The 16,893-nt window shown below is 36.8% G+C and overlaps 3 protein-coding genes and 1 non-coding gene across 4 annotated transcripts in view; 3 read left to right on the top strand and 1 right to left on the bottom strand.

Annotated features, from left to right (window-relative positions):
* Positions 1 to 1,549, top strand: part of LOC141686128 (uncharacterized) — a 32,732-nt gene extending 31,183 nt beyond the window's left edge. The window contains exon 7 of the mRNA XM_074491184.1: positions 680 to 1,549. Coding sequence (XP_074347285.1) covers positions 680 to 1,549 — 870 coding nt within the window. The remainder of the gene's footprint in view (positions 1 to 679) is intronic.
* Positions 1,550 to 2,468: 919 nt separating this feature from the next.
* LOC141686127 (uncharacterized) lies at positions 2,469 to 2,828 on the top strand. The gene has a single exon (XM_074491183.1). The coding sequence runs from the start codon at positions 2,469 to 2,471 to the stop codon at positions 2,826 to 2,828; it is 360 nt and encodes a 119-aa protein (XP_074347284.1).
* Positions 2,829 to 2,904: 76 nt separating this feature from the next.
* LOC141686126 (uncharacterized) lies at positions 2,905 to 16,129 on the top strand. Its single transcript, XM_074491182.1, has 4 exons — positions 2,905 to 3,026; positions 3,551 to 3,779; positions 3,918 to 4,418; positions 15,995 to 16,129. Exons 1-4 carry the CDS (start codon positions 2,905 to 2,907, stop codon positions 16,127 to 16,129), a joined length of 987 nt encoding a protein of 328 aa, XP_074347283.1.
* LOC141688630 (small nucleolar RNA R71) lies at positions 9,715 to 9,821 on the bottom strand. Its single transcript, XR_012562063.1, has one exon. It is a non-coding gene; the product is annotated as a small nucleolar RNA R71 (small nucleolar RNA).
* Positions 16,130 to 16,893: the final 764 nt, after the last annotated feature.

Raw genomic sequence — 16,893 nt, 5'->3', positions numbered from 1 at the left:
ATATAATCAAATCGATTTAGAACACAAGTAATAGAAAATAGATGTATTCAATATAATAAACTCTGTTACAATGGAACTGTTCTCTCTCAGTGATGAACAAATATCACGAGAGTTGCTAGGTTACAATGTATGATCTTCTCGATAATGATAACACATATAGTGTAAACCTATGTCTGTGTTTATATAATACACAGTTACAAGATAACTTCTAATTGATATGGAATATAATTCTATCTCCTAAAATATATCAATCAGATATCTTATATAATTCTTCTAGTCCTCTAACTCTTTCCTTGCATATCTTCTTCTGTATTAGTCTCGATCTTTTTTCCTGTAAATCAGCTTCCTTCCTTAACTGTAAGTCCACTCATACTTAATTCTAATATGACCTTAAGTCCTGATATGACATTAAGTCCTGACTTCCAGTAAGTACTGATTCTAGTAAGAACTGATATTTTCTGTTTGTTAAGATCTGAAAACTAAACATGAAACACATTAGACATGACATCTCAAATATATCTAACAGAAAATTTGTAGAAGTATTCAGTTTGCAGGGTGTTTTGTAGTCGAGTCGCAAGGGCAATGAGGGGGATTAGCTTTATTATGGAAAAATACGGGATCAGTGGAGATAAAAGGAAGTTGCAATCACTATATAGACTTTGAAGTACATTGTGAATAGGTGGGAAGATGGCAATATACAGGCTTTTATGGGTGCCCGAAAAGGTATAGTCATCATGAATCATGGAACTTACTACGGGGATTAGCGGGTGAATCTGAATTACCATGGTGTGTGCTAGGTGATTTTAATGATCTGATGTTTGCTCACGAGAAGAAAAGGGATAGACCTCACCCTCGACGACTGCTGGATGGGTTTGTTGATGTTGTTAATGACTGTGGATTAATAGATATGGGCTTTTCAGGGAATGAATTCACATGGGAAAGATCTCGGGGTCAAAATAATTGGATTCAGGAACGTCTTGATAGAGGGCTTACAAACCAGCAATGGCAAAATATGTTTCCAGACGCGAAGGTAAGAGTTTGGGATGTGTCCTCTTCGGATCATCTTCTTTTGATACTAGAGTTAAACAGACAAGTGTATGTTCAAAAAAGTCAGGTTAAGTTTGAAAACATATGGATAAGGGAGGCCGATTGTTACAGCTTAATAAACCAAAGCTGTAATATGCAAGAGGGGTTGGGGATAATGGATAAAATCAAGTATTGCACGATGAAGTTGCAAGAGTGGGGTGGAGGGCAGCTGAAAGAGTTGGGGTTGCAGATTAAGCAAAGTAAGGGGAGGTTGCAAATGTTAAGATCGAGAAGGGATATGTATAGAGTTCAGCTGAATAATGAGGAAAGAGATAAATATCTTCGATTATTGGAGAAATGTGAAATATACTGGAGCCAAAGAGCGAAACAGTTCTGGATCAAGCATGGTGACCAAAATTCTAGGTTTTTCCATAGTTTTGCAAATGGTCGGAGGCAACAGAATCAACTCAAGGGGTTGAGGAACAAAGATGGGCAATGGAAAGATGATGAGAAGGAAATGTAGAACATTGTGGTCGAATATTTTGAAGGGTTGTTTAAATCTACGACGGATATAGAGAGTTTAACGGAGAGAGAGGCTGTTACGCATGTTACTGAGGATCAGAACGAGGAGTTGATACAGCCTATCCTGAGAGAGAATGTGAAAGAAGCTATTTTCTCAATGCATCCAGAAAAATAGTCGGGTGAAGATGGTCTCAATCCCGCTTTTTATCAGACGTATTGGAATATAGTTGGGGAGGATGTTTATAAATTTTGTGCAAATTTCTTTGAAACTGGGGAGATGCAGGAATGAGTTAATCGAACTGTGGTATATCTTATTCCAAAAATAAAACAGCCTCAAAGCATGACGGACTTATGTCCGATCTCCCTATGCAATGTGTTGTTTCGTACTTTGTGGAAAGTTTTGGCAAATAGACTTAAGAGTTGTCTGCCTACATTGATCTCAATAAATCAGAGTGTTTTTGTTTAAGGAAGATTATTGACTGACAATGCGTTGATTGCTTATGAGATTAATCATTACATTCGACGTAAGACGCAAGGAAAGTATGGCTATACGGGGTTAAAAATTGATATTTCAAAAGCTTATGATCGACTTGAGTGGAAGTTCATTGAGGATATGCTTGATAAATATGGGTTTCATCAGAGGTGGATATCTCGAGTAATGACATGTATTCGAACTGTTTCTTACAGTTTCCTATAAAAGGGAGAGATGTTTGGCCAAGTTATTCCAGAATGTGGGATAAGGCAAGGGGATCCTATATCCCCTTACTTGTATATTTTGTGTGCTGAAGGGCTGAGTTCGATGATTAGAAGGAATGAGGAGGTGGGTTTATAATACATGGTTACAAAATTACAAATGGAGCTCCAAGGGTCTCTCATCTTCTTTTTGCATATAACTGCTACATGTTTTTAAAGCAACATTAATGAATGCTGTCATAATGAAAAATGTTTTGAAACGGTATGAAAAAGTGTCTGGGCAAGCGATTAACTTCAATAAATCTAGTGTCACATTTAGCCTAAACACAACAGGTGAAGAAAGAACGAGGATTTGTGAAGCATTGGGAGTAGAGGAAGTGGAAAATCCATGGCGATATTTGGACATACAAATGGTGGTAGGGCGAAAGAAGAAAGATGTATTTGGGTTTCTTACTGATACAGTGAAACAAAAGCTGAAAAATTGGAAGAGTAGGAAAAATATTGAAGGCGGGAAAGCACACTTTATTGCAAACATCGTGTCAAATGTTACCAAATTTCTGGATGAACCTAATGACTATACCTGCTGAAGTTTGTCAAACTATACAGAGGCAAATGAATCAATTCTGGTGGGGGAATGGAGGTTAGAATAAACGTGTGAAGTGGATGGCTTGGGGAAGGATGTGCGAAGCTAAAGAAAGTGGTGGGCTGGGATATAAAGATTTACAGCAATATAACCTCGCAGTGCTTGCAAAACAGGGATGGAGATTAGTAAATGGAGAGAATATGTTTGTTACGAGTATAATGAAGGCTAGATATTTTTCAAAGACAGATTTTTTTAATGCGGAATTGGGAGCTAATCCAAGTTATATGTAGTGAAGCATCTTATCATCTCAAGATATTATTAAACAAGGATGCAGGAGAAAGATAGGTAATGGGAAAGAAACTTTTGTTTAGAAGATCCCCTGGCTTCCACTAGTGGAGAACGAAATGCTTACGACTGATATACCACATCAGTTAGCAAATAGTAAAGTGGCAAGCTTGATGAAAAATGGTGAGAGGGAGTGGGACGAGGAGATTTTAAATGATATATGCAATGAGAGAGATAGATTATTAATAATAAAAATTGTATTACCTAGGAGAGATAAAGAGGATTCGTGGTACTGGATTTTCGATGAAAAGGGAGAATTCAGTGTTAAGAGCTGTTATAATCATATAAGGGGGGGAGCATGGTGAATGCATCTTTTTGGAGGAAAATATGGTCGTTGAAATTACCTGGTAAAATCCTTCATTTTATATGATGTGCGTGTAGATTGTACTTACCTATTGCTGTGGATTTAAGAATTAAGCATGTAAACATGGAGACTGTGTGCTCGTGGTGCCATAATTATAAGGAAAATGACATTCATGTGATGTTTGATTGTGTTTTTGCAAGAGCAGTTTGGGAGGCTGTTGGCTTGACAGATTTGGTCCAGGTCGCACCAGATGAAAATGTTTTTGATGTCTTTCTGAGAATCTGTACCCAGTGTACAAGAAGTCAGGTAGAAGCAGTGGCGTTATTTTGTTGGCATATCTGGAATCGTCAAAATAAATGGCTATGGGAGCATATTAATATGTCAGTGTATGGAACTAAGGAAATAGCTACAAAGATGTTGGAGGACTTGAATAATGCCTAGCAGGAGGAGAGTACGAGGAGGACAGGACAGAGTGTGGGAAGTAGGGTGTGGAAAAAACCAATCATGGGGTGGGTTAAGATTAACACGGATGCAACAGTTATACCTGGTACTCATCAGATTGGAACCGGAGCGGTGATAAGGGATGAAGATGGGCATTTTCTGCATGCGAGATGTATGGATATTTCAGGTGAGTGGAGTGTGAAAGAGGCTGAAGCTCGAAGTCTTCGAGATGCTGGTTGTTGGAAAGTGGCTATGAGGTTCAGGAAGTGCATTTTCGAGCTCGATTCGAAGATTGTCGTGGATGCTTGTAATGGTGGGTCTGGTAGATCAAATTTTTACTCATTTATAGGGGAGTGTGTTGAAGATTTTAAACACCTCGATGAGGTTAGGGTGCAATTTACTTATAAATCTGCGAATATAGTGGCTCATACGTTAGCTAGAGCCTCTATTTCTATGTCAGGTTTTCATGAATGGCAGGGGAATGCCCCTGAATTCATTAGTGATGTATTGAGTTTTGATTTAATTTAAGCAATGCAAGTGCTTTTATTTCAAAAAAAAGTATATAAAAATTAAAAAAAAAAGTAATTTCGGTAAATATTATAAGCAAAATAAGTATATAACATTTTTTTATCCTTTATCTCTGGTGTTTAAATATTAATTTAAAATTTGTAATTTTTTGGTTTCGAGGGTTGACGATAAAATAATAATTTTAAAAAATAATTATTTGCATACTTATATGTCAAGTTTAAATCAATTAGGGATTCATAATTTAAGGTATATATAATATTTAATGTTCTATTTTTAATATGTTTTCGTTTCATTCGGGAGTTAAATGCAATTATTAATTATTTTAAATAAAAATATTTATATTTAAGATATGTAAATTTTTCAATAGTAATTCAAAATATTTACACTTAAGAAATGTATTTTTTTTTAGAATAGTTCTTTCTCTAAAATCCTAAACTATTCGTAAGTTAAATTTGATTGTAAATATTTCTATTAGGTTGTGGGGTTCAGATTTTTAATGCACATAAGTATTTTATTTTATTTTTACCCGTAAGTAATTTTATTTTATGGTATTTTTATTTTTAGGTTGTGTAACTTACCGGATATATTCTAATAAAATGTATTCATATGTGTCTACATGTAATTCTAATAAAATGTGGTAGTTATTATAAAATTATATATTCAATAATTTTAATTGTGTTTCAGTTGAATAATATTATATTTTTTAAAACTTTAAAAGCCTGTTTTTTTAAATAATTTTGGTGCAGTATTAAAAGTGAGAAGTAAGGGTGAGTATTTACATTTAAAAGTTAATGTTTGTTTAATCAAAAAAATTACTATGAATGTATAAAATTTTATTTGTTTGGTAGTTTATGTTTTATAAGTAGTTAGTTTGTATTTATTCACAAAATTTGCACCCAAATAATATAATATTTTTTCAAAAACTGTTAAAAATAATTATTGAATTTTATAAAATATATAAAATTTGCATAGGTGTGTGATTGAAAAGTACATACTTAAATCTTGATATTAAATGATGGTGCTAAAATATTTAACTATTAAATATAAGTAGGTGTACCCTTTAAAAGTTAGTATTTATTTTAAGGGTTTAAGTTTTCAATACATATAAGTATTTTCTTTAATTTTTTATCACTAAGTGTTTTTAGGTTGTGTAACTTACAAAAGGTGTTCATACGTGTCTCCTGTTGTAACAAAATGTAGTAGTTATTATAAAATTACGTATTCAATAATTTTAATTGTGGTTCATTTGAATAATATTAAACTTTTTAAACTTTAAAAGCATGTATATATTTTAAAAAATTATGGTGATCTATTAAAAGTGAGAGTGAGTATTTACGTGTAAAAGTTTATGTTTGTTTAGTCAAAACTTTTACTCTCAATTATTTGTTATTTGTTAGGTAGTTTATGTTTTATATGTTTTATTGTTAGTTAGGTCGTACTATTCACAAAATTTGCACCCACTTTACTTAAATCTTTCTTTAAAATGAGTGTTTGGAAAGTAAATACTTAAATTTAGATTTTAAATGGCTGTGTGTTAAAACGTTTAAGGAGTGTTAGGTACCCCAAATATCTTCCCCAAAAATTTTACCTAAATAATGTGACTGACACATGGCTTATTTTGATTCGTGAGCGCATATTAATGCAAGCGGGGTCTCATTTTATTACATGGAAGGTTGCCAATTATTCATGTGACACATCATATTTGAAGAAATTTTTGGGGTAAGAATTTGGGGTCTCTAGCATTTTCCAATGTTTAATTATTAAAAATTAGCAGGTGTGTCCTTTACAAAATTTGTATTTAAGTTTATATAAATGTAGGTGTGTTTATCAGAAAGTTTGTGAGAAAATATTATGATTATAATGTCTTTATGTTAGATTAGATTAGGTGTTTATATAAATGTAGGTGTGTTTAATCATTTTGGTTATAACTCCCCAAGCTGTTAGATTATCTTAGGTTAAAATAATGCAGGTATCTATTGGTTAGAATTATATCTCCCTAAACTTATGACGTCATAATATAACATCAAGATTATATATAGTAATTATATGTTCATCGTCATGTTGATACAGGAACTGCAATGCCACAGTTTTGTGCATAAGAATTCAGCACATATGATCCGTATATGAGAAGTTGTAATGGAGTATTTGAAAAAATGGGATAGGATTTCTGTGTTTTGAAAATTCATCTCTTTGACTTGAGTCATAAATTTCCCTTGCATGTTTTATTAATATTTAAAAGTAAGGAATCCTACGATTTGAGGCAATGACTTAATCAAGAAAGACCAAGGAAAAAAGTGGGATGATTGTGCATTAATGATAATCAGCCATTTAAAGTAGTGTAACTGAATGGTAAAAAAATGGATTAAAAAATACGAAAAAGCAAGAAATCAAATCTTGAACCTTATTTTGGCAAAAAAACGTTTGACTATCAAGAACCTAGTACATACTTAATTAAGAAAGATTGAGGGAAAAAGTGGAATTAATGTGCATTCATGATAATCAGCCATTTAGAGTAGTGTAACTGAATGGTAATCAGCCATTTAAAGTAGTGTAACTGAATGGTAAAAAATAGATAAAAAAATATGAATAAGCAAAAAATCGAATCTCGAACCTTGTTTTAGCAAGAAACATATGGCTGGGTCTAGTCAAAAAATAAATTAAAAAATACTAATTTTGGAAAAGCGAGAAATCGAACATTAAACCTTGTTTCAGTAAGAAACGATTGACTATCAAGAACCGAAAGTTTGTAATTTTGTCAAAATTTGCTCTACCAATTGAACTATTTTCCCGATGCTAATTAATATATTTTTAATTAATTTGGATATATGATAAACATGTATCGAATAATCATATACAATATATTCATCACTGTGATGAACCGATGATGATGATACAGGATTGGTGAAAACTCACCTCTTTAACTTATGTCATGAATTTCCGATGCCTGTTGATTAATCTTTAAAAAAGGATTTTACCATTTGAAGCACTGTGTAAAGTAGAAAGAAAGAAAAATTGAATACAGTTGCAACATCTGAATTCACATATTTATTAAGAAAGGTTGGAAAAAAGAGTAAGATTAATGTTCATTGTTATTGCCAAAAGTTGGCATCGGATCATTTCGGGTAAACGATGAGTCAATTGAAATTAAATTGGGGTAAAATAATGAAGAATTAGGTTTTAGGCTGCAACGCATGAAGGATGGACGCACATTCAGTGCAGGACGCATCCAACATTGGGTGGACTGTTTGATTTGGATTGTCTGAAGATTAAGGTTGTTATGCAAAGGAATGTGGAGGAGATCTCAATGCGTCAAGGACAAGTCCAGTGCGTAGGACGTGCTTTGCTGATAAGTAGATTTTATATCTACTTGGAATGCATCATTACAGGCTTCAGTTGGTGTTTTGCACTCAAGTTGTTGGTATTTTTGATATGTTTTTGTGTTATTGCATTTGAGGCATCAGTTAAATGAAGAAAGGGGCTTTTCAAGGAAATATGCTGAAAATAGCTAAGAATTGGAAGCCTAGGCCATTCTCAAGTTGAATAGAATCTCGTTAACTTCCGGTGGGCAGTTGAATCGCCTAATTCTGACGAGCAGAACTCAAGATACGGCCAAAAAAGAATCGGCAGAAAAATCCAGAAACCATGCGCGGCCGCCCGCGCTGATTTGAGCGCGGCCGCTTCGCCCTTTTTGCCCCAGAATCCTGATTTTAATAGAATTTGATGATTTTGAGGGTCCAGGTCCACTAAGGGCTTATATAAATTAATAAAAAGACGATTTTAACAACAAGGAGCCAAGGGAGAGCATTACGAAGACCTAGAGAGCACAAGACGTCTACGAAAAAGAAGACTTTTGTATTCTTCAATATAGTTGATACTTTGGATGCTTGTTTTTTATTTATCTTTAACCTCTAGTACTGTTATCTTGTTTATTATCATGTTTTTATTGGAAACCATGGTGACGAGTTCGGTTATGAACTTATCGTTGTCATGGGGTTCTAACGGATTTACTTATGGATTTCTATAGTTAATTTGTTTCAATATCTTGGTGTGTGGTGATTGATTGATATCCTAGTAATGGTTGTGCTTATTCGTCTTATGTGCGTAGCTAACGTATAAGATAGCGTGTTAATCTCTATTGAAGCGAAAGTGAATATAGAGGTTTAGAACTTGCCGTGCTAGCATAGGTTCATATATTTATTATGCATGATTCGTAGGTAATTTTAACCATCTTACCTGCCCTATGTAATCACGATAGATAACTTGTTCATTAAACCTTTATGTTGTCAAATTCTATAGACATATAGGGTCTCAACATAATTGGTGTTTATTCAGCTTGTATATCTTTTGTGGATGTCTGGTAGTAGGGTATTCGTACAACGAAAGTTGGCGTTTACTTGTTTCGTGTTATCTATTTAGTTATCATCACCATTGCATGCTAAGGTTAAGAATAATGACTTTGACTGAAGTATTTAATGAAGTTAGAATCCCATATTTATCTCATATAGTTAATTCAATCACTTTTATTCTTAGTTAAATGCATTTTAGTTTAATCTTAGTTATAAACATCTCAACTTGTTATTGTCTTAGTATTGAGCGATAGCCATACCACTGTTGAATAGGTGTATAATCTTAAGTTAACTAAAAAGAGTCTATGTGGGTACGAATCTGATTTATATCTTATACTACTTGTGAACGCGTATACTTGCGTGTAATTTTAGTGCGTGTTTTCAGCCTAACAAGTTTTTGGCGCCGCTGCCGGGGTCTGGGTGTTAATTTTTAGTTTATGTGCTTAACATCAATGGTCGTTAAAGTTCACTAACTCGGATTCTTTTACTTTCACGGTTTAATTGTGTGTGTTTCAGGTACTCTAGTTTTTATTGCAATCGGAGAACCAGCAGTAAATCCGAAAGCTTTGATGGATTATTCTCAGCCGAAGATCAATGACGTTTAGTCTAGCATTGTCAGACCATCCATTGGTGCTAATACCTTTGAGATCAAGCCTGGCCTAATTCAATGGGTACAGAATTCAGGCCAGTTTGGGGGTTTTCCAACAGAAGATCCCAACATGCACATTAGACATTTCATCGAGATCTGCGACACTTTCAAGTTCAACAATATTTCCGAAGATGCTATAAAGCTGAGGCTTTTCCCATTCTCTCTGAGGGATAAAGCTAAGTGCTGGTTGCATTTTCTACCAGCAGGTTTCATCACTACTTGGGAGGATCTTGCTCAGACATTTCTTACTAAATTCTTCCCTATGGCAAAGACAGGTGCAATCAGGAATGCTCTTACTCAGTTTACGCAGCAATCAGGGGAATCTCTATGTGAAGCTTGGGAGCGTTATAAGGAGATGCTGAGAAAGTATCCTCATTTTGGTATGCCTGATTGGATGATCATCAATTGCTTCTATAACGGTTTGGAAGCACATTCAAGACCCATGCTCGATGCAGTATCAGGTGAAGCATTATGGGCAAAGAGATATGAGGAAACTTGTGATCTAGTTGAACTGATGGTTGCTAATGAATATCAGTATCCAACCCAGAGATTGCCACAGGGCAAGGTAGCGGGAGTTCTTGAAGTGGATATAGCTACGGCTATCACTGCTCAACTAAAGGTGTTGTCTATGAAGATCGATTCTCTGGCTAACTATGGTGTTAATCAGATAACCAGTGTTTGTGAGCTATGTGCAGGTTCACATGCGATGGAGCAATGCGCTATATCTAGTGAATCAGCTCAGTTTGTGATCAACTTTCAAAGATCGCAGCAACCAGTTCCAACCACTTATCATCCTGACAACTAGAATCATCCTAACTTCAGCTGGAACAAAAATCAGAGTGCGATGCAACAGCCTTATCAGTAGTATGCAGCAAAGCAATTCAACCCTCTTGGTTCTCAACAACCGCAATATGCACCAAGACAACAACTCCAACTTCAACAACAAACTCATGGAGGTGCAGGTCTATCTTCGAATGTAAAATCTGAATTGGAGGAGTTGAGGCTTTTGTGCAAAAACCAGGCTCTTATATGCCAAAGCTAGGATGTTTCTATTAAGACTCTGGAGAACCAAATAGAGCAAATTTATAACGCCTTATTGAATCGACTATCAGGAACGCTTGCTAGTGATACAGAATCCAATCAAGGTAAGAGAGAAGTTAAAGAATAGGTGAACGCCATCACCTTGAGGTCTGGAAAGGTCATAAGCTCCCAAATTCATCAAGATGAAGAGTCTAAAAATTCTGTTCAGAATGCAGGTGCGTCTGCACCCTTGCCAATTCCAGAAAATAAGATCGTAGCTGAAAAAATTATGTAGAAGGATGCCGAGGTGGAACCGAAGAAGAAAACTGTTGCACACAATCCTCTTGAGGGTAATACAGGGGATAAACAAGTCTATCCACCTCCTTCATATCCTAAAAGACTTCAAAAGCAGAAGTTAGATAAGAAATTTTCCAACTTTATGGAAGTTTTCAAGAAGTTGCACATCAACATACCGTTTGCTGAAGCTCTAGAATAATTTCTGAGCTATGAGAAGTTCATGAAAGGTATTATCTCTCAGAAAGTGTAGCTCGATGACTTGGAAACTGTTGCTCTAACGGAGGAGTGTAGTGCAGTTCTATAATAGAAATTGCCTCTGAAGCTTATAGATCCTGGAAGTTTCACTATTCCTTACACTATTGAAACTTTATCGTTCGACAAATGCTTGTGTGATTTGGGAGCTAGCATCAATCTGATGCCCCTGTCTATCTTCAAGAAGCTTGGTCTACCTGATCTGAAACCGACATACATGTCATTGCAACTAGCTGATCGTTCCATCACTTATCCGCGAGGAATAGTGGAGGATGTCTTGGTTAAGGTGTACAAACTCATCTTCCCTGCTGATTTTGTAATTCTAGACTTTGAGGAGAATAAGAAGATTCCCATCATCTTCGGAAGACCATTCTGGGCTACAGGCTGAACTATGATCGATGTGCAAAAAGGAGAGCTTATGATGAAGGTTCAAGATAAGAAGGTCACTTTTATTGTGTTCAAGGCAATAAAGTTTCCCACAAATAGAGAGGAGTGCTTTAAAGTAAAGCGAGTCGACTCTGTAGTGAATTCGGAACTTGAGCAATTGACAAAGTCAGATACCTTAGAGAGATCCTTAATAGGGAAATTATTTATTGAAGATGAAGAAGAACCAAAGCAACTGCAGATTTTGAATGCACCTCCGTGGAAGAGGAAGTTGGATATGCCATTCAATTCTCTTGGGTTAACAGAGCTGAAAATTTCTTAGGAGCGTTTTGAGCCATCTATTGAAGAAGCTCCCACACTTGAGCTCAACCCACTGCCAGATCATTTGAGTTATGCATTTTAAGGTGCACCCTCTGACAAGGGGTTGGAATATATCTATGATAATCTAAAGGGTGACCGGCCGGTTCCTCCCGTGCTTACAGATGGTCCCTCTCGTGCACCACAGACAGTTGATAGGTTTGGTATTGATGATGCGCAGTATAGAAGGTTGATTCGGTGTATTGCGGCCATGCATGACATCCTCCGACGTTTTGCTAAAGATTTGACACTCGCTCTTGGTACTGTTTTCCGAGACACTTGTGTCGGAGTTGATTGGCCACCTGATCCTCCACCCGAAGAGGGTGATCGTCCCGCTAACTAGGTATGCTTGAATTCCTTATTATTACCTTCAATGAGGATATTGAAAATTTTAAGTTTGGGGGTGATAATGTAAGGATTAGTTTGTGTGTGTTCGTATAGATTCATATAGATTCATGTTGCATGTTTAGTTGTATTTCATTCATATGTTTGCATGATTGTTCATATAGGACATATTTATTTATGTTTTTATGGGAGTTCATTTAGTTGCATGTGCATGCATATAGCATGATCCCTTAGTTTGAGCTATTGCTATTTGATAAGTTGATGTTAATTTGAGTGTGGTGATGGCGAATAGAGGGTTGTTTAAGTACTAATGAATTAATTTGCATGCCTAGAAACAAAATTCATCCACAAGTCTTATAGGTTGCTTTTGAACTAGATCATGATCATACTTATTTATTTGTTGAGATTTAATCACTTGGTTATATTTAGAATTTTTGTTATTCTCGTAATGATGAAGTAACACTGAATTTTAATCTAGAGAAAAACTTGGATTTCATTGCTAGTGTGAATAAGGCAATGTGTCAAATGGCTAGTAGCCGGCTCATATTTTATGAGTACTCCAGAGTTGAATGAGATGGAGTGAAACGCACTCATTCAGAAATTGTTGAAAAAAAGAAAAAAAAAGAAAAGAAAAGAAAAAAAAAGTATGTGTTATGCAGAATTGACGAAGGGTGAGCTCTTTAATACTCGAGTTATTAAGTTCTAGAGGACTTTGTGCCTAGTGACCTAAGACTTTGATAGTCTGCGATCCGCTAACCTAACGCTCGTTACATGGGTATTATTGCATAAGTCTTTTGGGACCTCATTCATTGCACGGTCAAATAAGCATCTTTGTTATGTGTTCAATATTATGGCATGAATCATTGTATAACTCTAGTCGAAAAGAGGTGTTGTGAGTCATTATGCGTTTAACATCTATTTTATCTATAAGCTTGTGATTGTTTTGATGAAAGATAAGTTATGGTTATTGATCTAGTGTCGAAAGTATATCTGTTAAGCATCCCACACACGCACGTTTCCGGTTGTGAGTTGGTTTGTGGGATTTATTCGGAAACTGTTTTAAGTCATGGCATTTTTAGAGGCATTAGCTTGTTGGTTAGTTATGGTTATTCTGAGAGGATCGGTCGCATTGTCATTTAGTTGCATTCACGTAGTTGCATTCATGCATTAGGTTATTTCGTAGTTTTGAGTCTGTTTATGCTTGAGGACAAATCGATTCAAGTTTGGGGGTATGATAAGTGAATTTTATATCTACTTGGAACGCATCATTACAAGCTTAAGTTGGTGTTTTGGACTCAAGTTGTTGGTATTTTTGATATGTTTTTGTTTCATTGTATTTGAGGCATCAGTTAAATGAAGAAAGGGGCTTTTCAAGGAAATATGCTGATAATAGCTAAGAATTGGAAGCCTAGACCATTCTCAAGTTGAATAGAATCTCTTTATCTTCGGGTGGGCAGTTGAATCGCCTAATTCTGATGAGTGGAACTCAAGATACGGCCAAAAGAAGAATCAACAGAAAAATCCAGAAACCCTGCGCGGCCACCCCCACTTCCTGCGCGGCCGCGCCGCCCTTTTTGCCCAGAATCCCGATTTTAGTAGAATTTGATGATTTTGAGGGTCCAGGTCCACTAGGGGCTTATATAAACCAATAAAGAGATATTTTTAACAACAAGGAGCCAATGGAGAGCATTACGAAGACCTAGAGAGCAAAAGACGGCTACGGAGAAGAAGACTTTTGTAATCTTCAATATTGTTGATACTTTGGATGCTTGTTTTTTATTTTTTCTTTAAACCCTAGTACTCTTATCTTGTTTATTATCATGTTTTCATCGGAACCCATGGTGACGATGAGTTCGGTTATGAACTAATCGTTGTCATGGGGTTCTAACGGATTTACTTATGGATTTTTATAGTAAATTTATTTCAATATCTTGGTGTGTGGTGATTGATTGAAATCCTATTAATGATTGTGCTTATTCGTCTTACGTGCTTAGCTAACATATAAGATAGCGTGTTAATCTCTATTGGAGCGAAAGTGAATATAGAGGTTTAGAACTTGCCATGCTAGTATAGGTTTATGTATTTATTATGCATGATTCATAGGTAATTTTAAATATCTTACTTGCCCTATGTAATCACGACAGATAACTTGTTCATTAATCCTTTATGTTGTCAAATTCTATAGACATATAGGGTCTCAACATAATTGGTGTCTATTCAGCTTCTATCTCTTTTGTGGATGTCTGGTAGTAGGGTATTCGTACAACGAAAGTTTGTGTTCACTAGTTTCGTATTATCTGATTAGTTGTCATCACCATTGCATACTAAGGTTAAGAACAATGACTTTGAATGAAGTATTTAATGAAGTTAGAATCCCATGTTTGTCTCATATAGTTAATTTAATCACTTTTATTCTTAGTTAACTGCATGTTAGTTTAATCTTAGTTATAAACATCTCAACTTGTTATTGTCTTAGCATTGAGCGATAGCCATACCATTGTTACATAGGTGCATAATCTTAAGTTAACTAAAACGAGTCTCTGTGGGTACGAATCTGATTTATATCTTATACTACTTGCGAACGCATATACTTGCGTGTAATTTTAGTCCGTGTTTTTTCCCTAACACTTGCCTTTGCCTGAGTAAAGTGATTGACTACATATTGGGGCTGCAATACAAGGGAAATATGTGCATTCGATAAGAGGAGGACACATCCTGGTCTTGGAGGATGCATGGATTTGGATTTTATTGGGATGATTGGGCTTGTCCTCACACATGACAAGGTAGAGATAGAGAAATTCGGGATAAGGCAATGATGGAAAGAGCAACGGAGGATTATTTTCACTAAAGTATTTGTTGCAGGTAATCTTTGAAGAATTCCCTTATTGAGTCGGTCAAATAGGGGGATGTCCGTGAAAATATAGAAGGCCTCCAGGGGTATGCCTGATGATTGAAGGCCTTCTCCTGTATTCAACGGGTGTCCTTATTGGGGATGCGGGGTTAACTTTGGTGTGTGCTTTGGGAACTCTATTCTTGCATTCAATGGATGTCTTCGTTGGAGAACTTTGGAGTCATCCTGCACTTTGCACCCAAGAGTTTAGGATCACATATCCTGCTATATAGTGGGTTATCCTCATTCGGGGGACAGGGACGCATCCGAAATTTGGGGTGAACCATGGTTATACCTGCATTCGTAAATCAAAGGAGATAGTTATAGCAGAGTGTTATCCTTGCGCAGGGAGATGCACTATCCGTGAAGTCCTACGATTACGGACGAGCCTTGGGCGTTCGCGTTTGGGCCTCATAATTGGACATTCCTAAAGCTAGCAGAAGACGGATTCCAGAAGGACTCCTACCGGGCCTAGGAATGAGAAGTCTGAGCTCATTAGATTTCTTGTTCCCCAAGAATTAAGTCAGGCTTGATTCCTATATAAAAGGTACGTAGGCACATTGAGAGGGGTAAGAAGTTGAGAGCTGATAAGGAGCCACCACTTACCCTAATCAATTTCAGCCACCAATTAACACACAACCACCACACACCACTTAATTTTCCGGCAAAGAACCACCGTCACAAATCTTGATTTTGGTGAGAAACCTCAAACTTTGTGTTTTACCAGATTCCTCCGTTAATAAATTGGTGCTAGAATGAGGGGATTCTAATCAAGATCATAATGTTAGGAGGAAAAGATGTCTTACAATCATGATGAAAGTTCTTATGATGGGAGTGATAGCAGATCTAAAGGCGATGGTGAGGGAGGCTTCACTAGCATGAACCCTTCGTGCCCAAAAATGTAATGGATCCTCCGTGAGCTCTAGATGTGGGAGGAACATTCTCATCATCAACGCTTATATCTTGGAGCAGTTGTATCGCATGGGGACACTTTGAAAAACTTTAACTCGAGGTTGAGCGCGGTGGAGCGTCGCCAAACAAGGAGAGGTCATCGTTTTCCCGTCATGGCCACGCCGTGGAGAAAGCTCATATGATCAAAAAAGACACCCTAGATGCTCGTGGAAAAGCTAGTGGAGGAAATCCTTGAATCACCCCACAACGCTGGGAGCATTCTGATGATGTCGAACCTATTGTGGAGCTTATTGATGAGGATGCTGATGGGAGAGAAAGGCCTCGTATAGAAAATTAGGTTGTCCTGCATTTGCATAGTTCTGGGCGTACGATGGATGAGCGTCATCGTGCGGAGAATGTCCAGAACCAAGATGAGAAAAGAAGAGATTTTTCAACCCTGAAGAAAAGACTGGGCATAAGGTTGGAAGATGATGATCTGAGGATGTTGCGGTTGGAATGGGAAAAGGAAGGTAACGTCGGAGAAGCGAGGCCTCGTGATACAAAGTGTGTGCCCCTACATACCTAAGGGATGGTAGGGCGCGACACTGGGAACACGAGCGTGCTCCTGCATGTGGAAGATTTGGAAGTTATGGCCGGGGTTACCAAAGGAACGGTCGGGGAAGGATGGAATATCAGCGGAGAAGGGCGTCGTACAATGGAATGCGTAAGGGCGTGCCCTCAACTGAAGAAGCTCTCATCATTATTCCTATAGCCTCACACAATACCACAGGTAATGGATCGAGGATGTGTCCTCATGGTGGAGATGACATCTGAATTCAAGAAAGGTTGCAAAACAATGATGAAGCCCCGAGACGTGACCTGAAGATACCTCGTGTATAAGGAGAGGTTCCAAATCAGGATGTTAATATACCACAGCCGAAGCCTCAGGGCGAGGGGAGGCAAGATCCACCGATACACCCAGGGGGTAACCTGGGGGAACAGCAGCAACCCCAACAACTA

Source organism: Apium graveolens, chromosome 9, assembly GCF_009905375.1.
Source record: "Apium graveolens cultivar Ventura chromosome 9, ASM990537v1, whole genome shotgun sequence".
NCBI lineage: Eukaryota > Viridiplantae > Streptophyta > Magnoliopsida > Apiales > Apiaceae > Apium > Apium graveolens.
The sequence above is the reverse complement of the archived record's forward strand: the minus strand, read 5'-3'. Positions and strand labels throughout refer to the sequence as shown.

What these genes read in the sequence shown, in the direction of transcription:
- LOC141686127 (XM_074491183.1), top strand. Translation starts at nt 2,469, where the DNA reads ATGAATGCTGTCATAATGAAAAATGTTTTGAAACGGTATGAAAAAGTG.
- LOC141686126 (XM_074491182.1), top strand. Translation starts at nt 2,905, where the DNA reads ATGGCTTGGGGAAGGATGTGCGAAGCTAAAGAAAGTGGTGGGCTGGGA. An exon ending in TTAGTAAATGGAGAGAATAT is followed by an intron (nt 3,027 to 3,550) that starts GTTTGTTACGAG and finishes ATGTGCGTGTAG; the next exon opens with ATTGTACTTACCTATTGCTG. An exon ending in CCCAGTGTACAAGAAGTCAG is followed by an intron (nt 3,780 to 3,917) that starts GTAGAAGCAGTG and finishes AATGCCTAGCAG; the next exon opens with GAGGAGAGTACGAGGAGGAC.